The 13,751-nt window shown below is 37.8% G+C and overlaps 1 protein-coding gene across 1 annotated transcript in view; it reads left to right on the plus strand.

The window, feature by feature from the left end:
* Positions 1 to 13,751, plus strand: part of PKHD1 (PKHD1 ciliary IPT domain containing fibrocystin/polyductin) — a gene marked incomplete at both ends in the record, with an annotated part of 445,094 nt that overhangs the window by 382,368 nt on the left and 48,975 nt on the right. The window contains one exon of the mRNA XM_084258872.1: positions 12,575 to 13,589. Within this exon, the coding sequence (XP_084114998.1) occupies positions 12,575 to 13,589 (1,015 nt within the window). The remainder of the gene's footprint in view (positions 1 to 12,574; positions 13,590 to 13,751) is intronic.

The following is a 13,751-nucleotide window of genomic DNA, read 5'->3' on the forward strand; positions in this document are numbered from 1 at the left end:
GACTGCAGCTTCAAACTGAGGACTGGAGAGGTGATAAGTTTATCATTCTGGGGAAAGAGTGCACCCAAATTTATTTGTCAAGAATGCTGTTGGCTGCCCAGGCCTTGAATTTAACTCATGAACATCATTTTCTTTCAAGCTGGCAGGCAAGTTTTGCTGGCAAAATAAAAAAGAAAAGAAAAAAGAGGGTAGAGAGTAAGGGTGGGGTGGGGGTGGGGAGTATTACAAAAATAATGAAGGGAATGATTAGGGTTAGATGAATTTTGCAGGTTTTCATTTAATTTTTGACTCATGAGAAAGAGGTGTCCTGCTTTCAGACACACACTTGTCTGTATGTGCACATGTGTGTGTGTGTTTATTTCTTGCCCATACTTTCTAAAAACAGATTTTTATGTTCACATTTTAACATTTCCTTACCTTGTAACCTGTCTCTTTCAACATCATTTGTTTTGAACGCTTATAACAATTTAAGATGCTACTTCAGAAGATGAGGCAAATGTTAGTTTGAGGGAAGGATAGTAACAAAAAAGGCAAATGGAGGTATGTGAAGTGCTTTCAAAAATAATTCTTTTTTGGTTATGGCAAATGATAACAACTTATATGTATTGGCACCTGTTTGATTCCACCTATGCACGTTTATCATCTCCCTTTACCCGGTCCATCACCTATGAGTTGGTTACTATACTCATTTCTTTTTACAAATGAGTTAATTGAGTCAGGAAAAATGTATGTAACTTGCTAGTGTTTTTACAGACAGAAAGGGACTGAGCCAGGAGGCACACAATGCAAACCTCTCTGATGCCAAAATCTGATCTCTCACCAGCTAAGCCATGCTTCCTGAACTTGCATTTGCTTTGGCTGTTTTCAATGTAGCATTCAGAGAATAAAAATCATAATTGAGACCATACCCATTGATATTTACAGGTCAAATCATAATACATCAAAACAACAAAACAACAAGAATACCCAAGCACTAAGGCACTTATTTCAAGCAAAATATAGATAATGACACGCCAATGTAATAAAAGGATGCAGATTAGTTTCCTGGAATTTGTATGAACCCCTCTTCCCCACCATCTTCATTGTCATTTTCCATTAACTTTCATCTCCTGATCATTTTTCTCCTCAAAGTAGCATTTTTATAAGAAAAGAAATATGTTTTTCAAGTACTCACCAAGAGATCATTGTGAAGACAGGAAGTGCCATCCCAGAAAGTCTCATTGACCTCCTTGTTTCATAGAATGATTGGTTTTAAGTGGTTATCCTTTTTTTCTTAGATTACTTTGAAAATGCATCCCTATAGAAAATAGAGCCTAGTACAAGAGCTTTGGCGAGAGTGCTCATAAATTTGTGACAGATCCTATAATCTGTAGTGCCTGAAGTCTCTTAACCCACTATGCCTGCAGATGTGTTGATGCAACATCTAGAAGCTTCCTGATCCTGTGCAGGCTCTTCAGTCCTTTAAAGTCACTTCATACTTGGCACTTCTTTCTGCTGTCATGTGACCCCAAGCACTGGTGGCCACCTTCCGAGGCAGCCACCAACTGTAGAGTGTGTTGTCTTCCTCATGGAGAATGATGACAAGTGCTGTTGCTCACCAAGTCATGGAAGCCAACCTGGAAATAACTTAGTTTTGAAGCTCCAGGACTTCAACTTCAAATACATGCCATATTTTTTTCAATTTAATGAACTTCAAAATTTTTCAACTTTTTTCCCTTATAACACTCTTCATATGTGGGAGTATAGGTGTGACAATATAGTGACTTACCACACAACAGTCACTCAATAGACTTGAATGACCTCATATTCTAGACTCTGAATAATAAGGTTGTGTTTTCTGTTATTTATATGAATCTATTATCATAAAACTCTCACTCTCAGTTTATTCTTACTTTGCAAATATTGCAAAAGTCCATTTTTTAGAAGTTTCAAAAAATAATTTTTAGCTAGAATTCCCCTTTCTCAAAAAAGTAGACAGTTTTTCTCTACTATTTCAGTATGATCAAAATGTATTTTTGTTGATATTTCTTTCCATGATTTCAGTTACTTGGCTTTGTGTATTTTGGGACACTCCTTTGAGATTTTGGAGTTTCACTCCTCATAGCCTGAGGGTCTCTGACAATATATCTACACAGGGATAAATTCATCCTGTCCTCACTTTATTTTATTGGTGGTCATTTATATTTGCTAAATTAGAAATAATGAGGTGTAAATGTTGTTTGACAGAAAGGACTTGTAAATGATTTCTTTTCATTTCTTGAAAATAAGAGAATGATTATATATTTTGTTTTTGTCAAAATCTGCTATATTTTACTGTACCATGAATTGTGAAATCTATCACAAAATGGCCAAAAAAAATAACTGAGGGAAATGATGGTGTTAACCTCGAGGAAAAAATCATTAATGTTGATGTATTTCATTCAATTTTAAACATATAAATTTTTCTCTTTTGTTGAACTGGGGAAGATGGAAGGATTCTATGTGCCTTTGAGTCAAAACATTTATTTTAAAAATACTTTTTTTCCCTTTCCTTCTGATCTATTTTTCTAAATAAAGGATAGAGGTTCTTTTTTTCCTCTTCTTTTAATTTTTTTCCTAGCAAAGACAACCCCTTTGGCATATTTTCTTTTCAAACGTGAAATGAGGTGGAAAATCCTCATTTCACGACAGGAAGGACAAATATTGACACAAAGTTAATATTTGTTAGAACCCTAGAAGCGACCTGAGTACATACACACACACTTCCTCACATACACACCTTCCCTCGTCCTCCTCCTCCCGTAGACAGACCTAACTCATTTCCTTTTATGGTTTCCAACGTAGGAAAAGGTGCGCAGAGAAGATTGTACATCTGGGGCAGTATAGGAAGTGAAAGTGTCCACAAAGCAAGTGCTCATGTGCACACATGCACACACAAATACAACCTGCTTAATCTCATTTCCCCCACTTAGAGACGAACTTCTGGTCTTTATCACTGCTCTTGTCCATCTTGAATGCAATAGCATATGCCAAGCCAATACCCACTGGTCACTCAGCATTTATTAAGTCCTGTCCACCCTTGCCTTTTTGAGAAGAATGCCCTGGGGTGACTGGACGGCTGCTCCTGACAGGCTGTGTCACTTATCTATTCACATTGATTATGAAAGTCAGCTGTGACCAGACCTGGCTTTTTTTTTTTTTTTTTTTTTTTTTTTTTACCTTCTCTCAGTCCCTCTTACAAGCACCCCTGCCTGGATTTTCATGAGGAAATAATCAGATTAGGCTTTTCACGGTGAGTTCATATGGAGTTCTCTTTCTCCAGTGTGCTACTAACTGAATAAACGTGTTTAGTGGTAAATTGTAAATGACATTATGATTACCAAAGCCAGCATGGGTTTCATTTAAAAGTGATCAGAATTGCAGACCACAAAAATTGTGACTGGCAGATAAGGCCATTTGGAGAAGTGGGGAAAGAAAAGACAAAAACAAGTGAGAAAGATAATCATTACTCAGAAAACCTTCCCAACTGAGAGAAGCAGAAGGGAAAGAAATTCAGAGGAAGAGAGGATGGAATGCTATTTAGAAAGGAGGCAAGATGCCTACCATGGGTTCCTGCCAGCTGAGGCTGAACAGGGGCCCTGTCTGGCTCGTGTGGAGCCCTCTACTAAGTAGTTTGTGCATGCACAGCCCCACAACTAGGATCCTCACCCCTTACGCAGTTCCTCAACCCCAGTACACTGCTTACATGCTTAATTTTTTGCCTCACACTAAAATTAAATTACTAGAATTAATTAACTGAAGATGTAATGAGAAAATAAAGGGTAAGATGATGATATACTACCCTGTCAAACAAACAAACAAGCAAGTAAATAAGCAAATGAATTTTCTTATTTATTAACACAGGGATTCCAAGTTTGACCACAAAGTGGATTAAGACTTCATTGTTTTTAGGTATTGCCTTGGTTAACTTCTGACTATCCATTTACATGTATGGGGCAGCATGAGAAAATAAAGAAAAATATCAAGTGGTAATTCAAAAAGGCATATCTCACCAAATTCATGATTTAACATTACCCCCAAACCACCCTGGGAGTTTCATCATAGATGCATGTAGTGGATACCTTCAGCAGTGCAGCGCTCTATCACAGGGCAAGCAGCTCCCCAAGGCAACCTCGAAAGAAAACCAAATATGAAGTTACCTGGTTTAAAATGCATTTTACCAGAGTATGGTTGGAAGTTCAGAAGTATGCGTTTCTCTTCCTCCTCTCCTTCATTACTACTACCAAATAATTATGTGAGTCAAAATTGCTGTGACAATTTTTTTTTTTTTTTTTTTTTTGTGGGACCCTCGCCGGCGGCCGGGAAATGAACTGGTGCTGCAGAGGCTGCGGGCAGCCTCGCAGTCCAGTGCTCAACCGCTGCACCACCAGGGGAGGCCCTGACAATTATTTTAAGAGCTAAGGAAAATTAAACTTGTCATTAAGAAGTTTTAGATAAAAGAGATAAGGGAAAGAAAAATGGGGAAAAGAAAGGAAAGGAGAGAGTCAGAGAGGAAGGCAGGAGGAGGCAGGGAAAAAGGATGGAGTAGCTAACTATGATTTGGTAGGGCATCCTTATGGTGAGGTCAAGTCTTCTTTGCCGTTCTCAACCCAATCCTGCCCACCTTCCAGGTACCACTCCCCTTAGTCTGTGGACTTCCTGGCAGTTATTTCTGCACCTGGAGCTCTACTAAGCAACCATCTATATAAGTTGAAACAACCATGGAGCCCCCGCCATCTGGCCACCTAAGACCTCGTTCAGCAATAACCTTGAGACCCCCATTGACAAAAACTGTATGAAACCTTCCAGACCTTTCTGATCACCCCTGATTCCCACCCCAGTGTGGTTTGTTTAATATCCTTGTTTGCCTCTCACCACAAGTCCACGCTAGTTCACAGACAGAACACGCACTATCTGCTATCACCAGAACACACAGCTCTTTCCTGATTCATTCATGGACTTATCCAACCTTTTACACCCTTCCTCCAAATCTTGCTTCTGAAGCAATACAGGACTCTGAAGTTAAAATCAATAAATTCTTCTCTATTTTTTAGGGTACTCTTTAACCCTTTTATCTCAGCTGGATTCTAGTCATCTTCCAAAGATGCCACTGCCTTTAAAGTCTCTCTGTTGTCACACCCTCAAGCCTTGAGGTTCTTCCACATTTCTCTTCTCATATTGTATGTCATATCTCTTAAGTTCAAAGAAAACCCTGCTCCTCTGTGGCTATTAACCATCTGGCTTTCTACCTGCTCTCTGAACTTGTTATGTCTTATTTAACATAGTAGGCATTCCTTTTCACACCATGAAGGACAAAGAAGCTAGTTATTTCCTTCTCTATTCTAGGTGAATAATTTATGTAAAACATTTGACTGCTATGGCAGTAAACAAAGACCACTTAAATGAGAACAAGGGAAGCTGTTATAGCAAAGAATATGGCTACCAGCTGTGTTTGGCAGTGACTCAATGGCAGACAGAATAATGGAAAAGTTTTATGTTGGAATAGGGAGAAGATTTCCAGTATCTCCTGACTGGAAAATACTGGTATGGGGGAGCTAGAGGTGGGCTGACTAGAAAGAAATAGGGCAACCTATGTTATTGACTAGAGGCAGATATTTGGCTTTTTCCAGTTGACCCTAAATTGAAAATGGGGGAGAAAATTAGAGAAGCTGGAGCAGTTATTAATTAAGAACTGGCAGTTTTTGAACTAATAGTTTCAGAGGTTATTGGTTGGTGGTTTTGGGACTGATTGTTGCAGATAGAAATTTGACTTCCTGGAATGGTTTTTGCCAGTAATAGGCTGACTTCCTGGACTGGCTACTGAAGATTGTGGGTCAGAGACCTATTTTTATATATGACCTGGCCATTGTGTGTTTTCATATTCAATTTCTGACTGCTCAACTTATCTTTAAGGCCTTTCTAGAATACCTGACACAGAGAAAGCCTTCCAAAAAGTTAGTTGTTGTTACTATTCTAGAACTACACATTTTTTCTCTTTTTCCTTTCCCCTCATTGGCACATTCATAGCATTGAAATTGTCATCAAATCAACCCTTAAAATCATGAACTCATTTATCCTATTTTCCAACCATAACTCATGTCTTTCTGGTTGTTCAAGACATCGTTCCTTGTGACATTAAGCCCATTGCTTGGCACATGACTTTTTTGATAAGCACATAGGACCTTTCCCCTCAACCTCCTGCCGCTTCATTTCCTCCTTGTGCAGTTGACGTGTACTGAAGTGCTATGTTTCATTATAATTTGTTCTTTGGGAATACCTTTAACGCCTATGACTCTCTATTATCTTCTCAATCACCAAGCAGAAAGCCAACTTTCTTCCTTTATTTTTTTTTAAAGATTTATTTATTTATTTATACAAGCACTGGGTACAGTCAGAAGTGCGGGAGGGTGAGAGAACTCACCAGAGCCAGAGCGGGGAACAGAACAGGCATACTGATGAAATACACTGCTGAGGGGAGCAGCAGGCACAGCAGGAGAGGTCTGTTGTGCCATGTGGGACCCTCGCCCGGCAGCCAGGGATTGAACCGGTGCTGCAGGGACTGTGGGCAGCTTTGCAGCCCAGCGCTCAACTGCTGTGCCACCAGGGGAGACCAAGAAACTCAACTTTCAATGAATCCAGCCACCATACTTGTCTCTGTCATCTTACTAGGCATATCCCAGACACTGGCTCATCCATTACAACCTAAGCTGACCCACTGTGAAGGTGAGGAAGTTCAGGTTTCAGGGTTCTCATTTACATGAATCTTTTCCTGAAACTCCAAAAGGAATCCTATCAGTGTGTTCATAAGGTCCTATGTTTTCCTATAATTTGCAAAATCGAGATATTTTAATTAAAATTCAAGATAACTCTCTTTCCATTCTAATTCTCCTTCAACATAAGCACTGTGGAGTTGGGTAACAGTGAAGCAGTCACACGCATTTCTAGACTCTAGCTAAGGGGAACTTGAGTTAGATATATTTTTAATATGGACTTTATAGCAAACAGTTTCTGTAGTTCACAATCACTTCTCTATGAAGTTCTTACTAGCCATCTGTGCTAACTTACCCATGCTGTGACACAGAGTCAAACCCTCAACCCTGCTGTGATAGGAATATATCCTAAGGCAGAATAAAGTGAGAGGTGGAGAAATACAATTTCAAGTGACAGTGTCATAAAAGCTAGTCTGTGAGCTTTATTCAAATATTACAGGTCATGCATGGGGAAAACTTTCTAATAAGTTTCCTACATTTGATAAAAATGCCAAACATGTATACATTGCCAGTCATGAGTTGTGAAGCTGAGAGGAACTCTTCTAAATGGTCAGTGATTGAAAACAAATGGCAATCATCCAGTCCAAAGGAAACTGAATTATTTTTCTCTTTCTTCTATAGAAAATATTGCAACACGGTTTCCCTATGAGGAAATAACACATAAGTGTGCAACAACAAAATAGGGAAAAAAAAATTTCTCTACATTTGATCATGTTTATGGTATTTAGGAAGATTATTTTTATCAATGCACTGTGATTTTTTTCTTAAATTAGTATTAACTCTCACTCCTAATTTTAATTTTAATTTCATAATGACTTATATAACATTGTCCTGCCACATTGCATAAACACTAATGTTCTCAAAGACTGGCTTGACCTATCTTGCACAATGATGATTTCACACCATTTCCTCAGTCTACAATCTACCCACTCCAACTCCCCTCATTTCAAACCCCAACACAGAGCCTCCCACTTGACTTTCCATTGATGACCTTGGTTTAACTCACACATCCCTGCCCCAGCAGATGAGCCTAACCTCAGTTTCCCACCCACGTCCACCTTCTATCCAACTTCCTGCTGCAGGCAAGTCTCTCACCTTCTTTCAATGGGCTCTGAGTCCTGTTCTTTCTTAGTCTGTCAAGGACTTAACTATCATTTACCACTTCCTCCAACATTAATATCTCCTTTGTATGGGTTCTGTCTTATTGTAAAACTTGTGTCTAAACACAACAATGTGAGTTTTTTTAGTATATTTTATGAGGCTTTGAAGATCATAGTTATGCATGATCCTTTTCACAATCTCATCTTGAGTGCCAGACTGTTACTTCAATAAAATTATTCATTATTTTATTTATTTTTTTAAAGATTATTTATTTATTTATACAAGCTCTGGGTACAGTCAGAGGGTGAGGGTGAGAGGTGAGGGTGAGAGAATTCACCAGAGCCAGAGCGGGGAACAGAACAGATAGACTGACGAAATACACTGCTGAGGGGAGCAGCAGGCATGGCAGGAGAATTCTGCGTACCATGTGGGACCCTCTCCAGCAGCTGGGGATCGAACCAGTGCTGCAGAGGCTACAGGCAGCTTCTCAACCCAGCGCTCAACCCCTGCGCCACCAGGGGAGGCCCTATTCATTATTTTAGAAGAAACTATAGTTAGGTCAGATACAGTGTTTACTTTGTATAAAATCCTTTTGTCAAAACTCTAGGTAGAAATTCCTGCTGGAGGGCCTCCCCAGTGGCGCAGTGGTTGAGCTCTGGGTTGCAAAGCTGCCCACAGCCTCTGCAGCGCTGGTTCGATCCCCAGCTGCTCTCCGGCCACTGGAGGAGGGTCCCACATGGCGTGCAGATCTCTCCTGCCACCTGCTGCTCCCCTCAGCAGTGTACTTCAGTCCTTCTGCCTGCTCTGCTCCCCGCTCTGGCTCTGGTGAATTCACTTACCCTCCCGCGCTTCTGACTGTACTCAGTGCTTGTATAAATAAATAAATAAATAAATAAATTAATTAATTAAATCTTTTTAAAAAAAAAAAGAATTTCCTGCTGGAAGTCAGCTTGTATACCAGAGATGACAATAAAATTGTTTAGTGAAATTAATTTGCTTTTGTTGGTTTTCTGGTTTGTCTGTTTTAACGTCCTACATAAAAGGATTTTCTAGTTACTTTCTCTAATGTGAGCACTATGTAGGTCATTTTCCCCAATGGGTAAATGCGTCTGTGGGCAGCTTTATCGCCTTTACAATGATGTAAAGGAGGCTGTCATATCCTAGGGTCATTCTCTTAGTGCTGTCAAGGAACCTTCAGTTCTGACTTTTGAGACACATGGGACTAAGGAAACCCCGAATCTTTCTCTCATAAGCCTGGATGTCCTGGGACCTCCCTGGTGGCACAAGGATTAAGCACAGCACTATGAAGCTGTCCACAGCATCTGCAGCACGAGTTCGATCCCTGGCCAGCCAGGGAGCAACTCACATGGAGCAGCAGATCTCCCCTGATTCGCCCGCTGCTCCCCTCAGCAGTGTACTTCGGTCAGTCTGCCTGTTCTGTTCCCCACTCTGTCCCTGGTGAATCCTCTCACCCCCTGTATCTCTGTCCTGTTCCCCAGCTCTTGTATGCATAAATAAATAAATCTTTAAAAAAATTTAAAACATTAAAAAAATAAGCCTGCATGTCCTTAAAATATAAATAACATGTTATTTATTACAGATTTCCTTTTACAAAATGTTATTCTTAGCACAGCCCAAATTATAAAGAGTAGGTGGTTTTGGAGAGAGTGTCATGATTGTTTTACATGTTGTCAAAAATGCTTAGACAAAGAAGGAATTTAAACATTCTTAATATTCATATTGGATCATATGGGAGTGTCCTCTGTTTTGGGGGGGCATGGGAAGGAAGGCTGGGGGAGAATATTTTATAATAATCAATGTTTCATTAAACTTTTTTAAAATTAGAAGCTACTAGTTATTGATTTAATGACGATCATAGTGCTAAGTCACCAGCCAAACATCACAGAAGTCAGCCTGTATATGTCAAATGCAGAGTTTTAAAATATTAAAGAAGAGTGAATGAGGGATAGAAACAATGCACGCGATTGGTATTGCCTAGTGCTCCTGACATCAAGAAAGTAACTGGTTAAGTTTAAACAAGCAAATAATTAGCACATATTTAAGTAGCTATATATGCCTGGCATTTCATCCTTAGTCCCAAGAGGGGACTATAATACTAACATGTCAACTCACTCCTTATTATTAAAGAGAGGGTGGATAGGGCTAGTAATAATTCCTTTTTACCATTAACAGGTTAAGCATAGAGAAGTAATCTCAATAATAACTATTGTATTTCTTACATTAGTTTCTAGATTTTATAATCTAAAACAAAATTCTAGTGGATCATGAGATTTGACAGTGACTTTCCATACTCTATCGCTGTGTTCCTGAGCCTGCTCATGGGCTCTGGGTCTGAGTTCTATGTACCTATGCTCTGCAGTACACCTTAGCAGAGATTGTGCCCCCCTGAAGCCTCTCCTACAAACTTCACTCACCCTTCCTAATTCAAACATTTTCTCCTCTTTTTTTTAATTCTCCCTCTTGATATCTTGTTTCTGCATCTAGACTGACATGGGTAGTCAGTTATGCTATGTTCCATCCACCATTATTGATTGAATATAAAAAAGGTGGGGGCTTTGGATGCTGAGGGCAGGGATGTCTTGGAGGTCCAGCCTCCTTGTAGACTGGCTTCTGGGGAAAATCTGTAAATGTAAATGAAGGAAAAGAGCTCTGTCACTGGACCACTTTGAACATATGCATTCTAATAATTTAGCTCCTACACCTTATTGCTCCAAAGGAATATTTGAATCATATTGTAAATCTTCCATTTTTATTATTTTAGCCTTAAAAAGTACTTGTTATTAGGAAAAGAAGAAAAACTCACTTCTCTACATGTGTATTTATTCAATGAATTGGTCAAAAAAGAAAGCTTATTCACCATGGAACATTTCTGTGGACAAATCAATTATGGGACTCAAGAACAGGAGAAAATTCATGTAAAATCTAATCACACATAATTTTAATCTTATGGTTTCAAGTGAAATTTTTTTTTCACAATATTAAGCTATAATTCATTAGCATCAATTCAGGGGACAAATCTCACAATAAATTTTTGTAACATACTCTTACTATTGTGAGGATGAATCAATCTAAAACATGCAAACTATAGAATAAAATCTAATTAGATACTTGGCAAGAATAAATAAACTATTTGAAGTCAAAAGTTTTAAAAAGAACATTACATATTAATTAACAAATGTTAGTTAATCTACTGAATCTACTGATTGAGGCAGGGTGTTAAACTACTCAGGTAATTTAAATATGAGATATGGTTACTGATCTTGAGAAATAAACACCTAAGTAAATCAATACTTACTAAACCTAGGCAATTTATCAAATTACATAGAGTTAGTGACAGAGAATGTCTGAGAATCATATTGACTAAGAAAGACTTTTTAAGGACAGTTCCTAGAATTAAGCAATCCTAGAAGTCAGGTATATTTATTATTTCCTTTCTTCTACGTGGGTTTCTTTTGCTTTTTTCCTAAATTTGTGAGATCATTCCCTAAGACATTGCTTTAACATAAGTCTTCTTTTGTAAATATAAATATTTAACACTATAAATTTCAAGCACTGTTGTCACTACATCCCAAACATTTTGATATGCTAAAATTTCATAATCATTCATTTTGACATATTTTGCAATTTGAAATATTTTTTAATTTTGACCTTTGTTGTTATTTTTGAATCAAAAGTTAATCATCTGTCCTACTCTTGAAGAAACGTTTGGGTAACTAAACTTATAAATGACATAAGGCATCTTTGGCTTAGATTTTTAATCATATCATATTGAAAGAAGATATTGGAAAAGGTTAAATCATACTTAAATAGATGTAAGAAGTACAGTGTTAATAATTTGATGTTTTTAGTTCCAATTGTATGTGTCTTTGATGAACTTTCAGTAAGGCAAATTCAAAATAAAAAGGAATACAGGACAATTTTGTAAAATATATTTTAAAATGTTTTTAATTAAAAGAACTCTTTGGGATGATAAAATGTCCCTATTGATTCAGAACAAGAATTATTCTAGGAGGATTATGAATGGTAGTACATTTACAGAAAACAGAAATCAAGGGGGATATGGACAATGTTTCTTTAAATGTTGTCATTAATCCTGATTATCTTAAACTTGGATTCTATTAAATGTCAATAATTACTACCCAAATTACTACTTACTTCTGTTCCTCTTATACTTCTTTCTTCATATTTAAAGAAAAAGAAAATGTGAGAAAATTAGATAGTCTGACATTCAAATTCACAGTTTAGTCACAAAATACCTCCATAATTTTAATATATCTTCTTTAATAATAATATACTTCCATAAATTCTCTGTTACAGACCTTCAATCTACCTCTTTTCCATTAATTAAAATATTATTGGACCCTTCTATCCTTTTCCATTTTTCATTTTAAAAATTTTCCTTATTCGATTCATTTTATAATTAGCTATTACATCCATTGTTAACATTAAATATCATGTATTATGCAACATGTGAGCTAAGATATATTCACTAGCTATTACTTAATGTTTATCTCTTTTCATATTTTGCTCAAGACTGCATTATCAACATCTAGCCTACTGTAGTGGTCAATGTTCATGAAGTTACATACAATGAGAGTGATGAATTGCAAATCATCCTTGAATGATTGTGGTTCAAATATCATTTATTTCCCTTTGTATTTTAGGAACATTTAGAGAAGAACAGAAATGCACATACCGATCTGTGATACAAGGCTATATCTGCAAGCAGACTGACCACGTGATCTTAATTCTTGACAATACTGATGCCACTTGGGCAATGCAGAAGTTCTATCCAGTTGTATCTGTGACTGGTGGCTTTGTTGACATCTTTACCAGTGTAAATGCCAATACTCCCTGCTCTATTTCAGGGTCTGTATCTACTTTCTATTCCATCATACCAACCAGGAAAATCACCAAGGTCTGTTTTGTGGATCAGACTCCTCAAATTTTGCGTTTTTTTCTATTAGGGAACAAAAGTGCCTCCAAGCTTCTCTTGGCTATATTCTACCATGAGCTCCAGAGTCCCCATGTTTTCTTAGGGGAAAGTTTCATTTCACCTACTTTGGTTCAATCAACTTCCTCATTACTGAACAAGTCTACTGGTGCCAACTATTTTGACATTATGGATAACCTCTTATATGTTGTCCTACAAGGAGAGGAACCCATTGAAATACACTCAGGTGTTTCCATGCATTTGGCCTTCACAGTGATGTTTACAGTTCCAGAAAAAGGCTGGGAAGCTGTGATCCTTCAAAGACTAATTGAGTTCTTGCAGGTTAGCCCATACCAAATCAGATTTATACATGAAATGCCTGGTAATATAGCAACCTTAAAGGCCATTGCTGACAGCAAAGCAAAGAGAAAGCGCAATTGCCCAACAGTGACTTGTGCCAGTTATTATAGAGTTGGTCAACGCAAACCTCTCATGATGGAAATGAACTCGTATATGGTCCCACCACCAACCACTGTGGAAACTGTCTCAAAAGTGATGGTCATTGAAATTGGTGATCTGCCAACAGTAAGGAGCTCTGACCTGATTCCATCCTTATCAAGTAACAAATTGCAGAACTTGGCTCACCAGGTTATCACCGCTCAACAGACCGGAGTGCTGGAGAATGTTCTGAATATGACTATTGAGGCCTTATTGGTGACTCAGTCAAAGGAAGTTTATGGTCATGGGTAAGTACAAATTATAATTACATATAAATTAGTAGTTCATATTGTAAATGTCAGTCTACTTGCACTGCAACAGATATCTTTTCTACCTCCTAAGATAAGAATAAAATCTTAAAGGGTCATTTGTAGACTTAGATTCTCATTTTTGAAATTCTCTACTAAACC

The sequence above is a fragment of the Talpa europaea genome, assembly GCF_964194135.1.
Source record: "Talpa europaea genome assembly, chromosome: 2".
NCBI classification, from domain to species: Eukaryota; Metazoa; Chordata; class Mammalia; order Eulipotyphla; family Talpidae; genus Talpa; species Talpa europaea.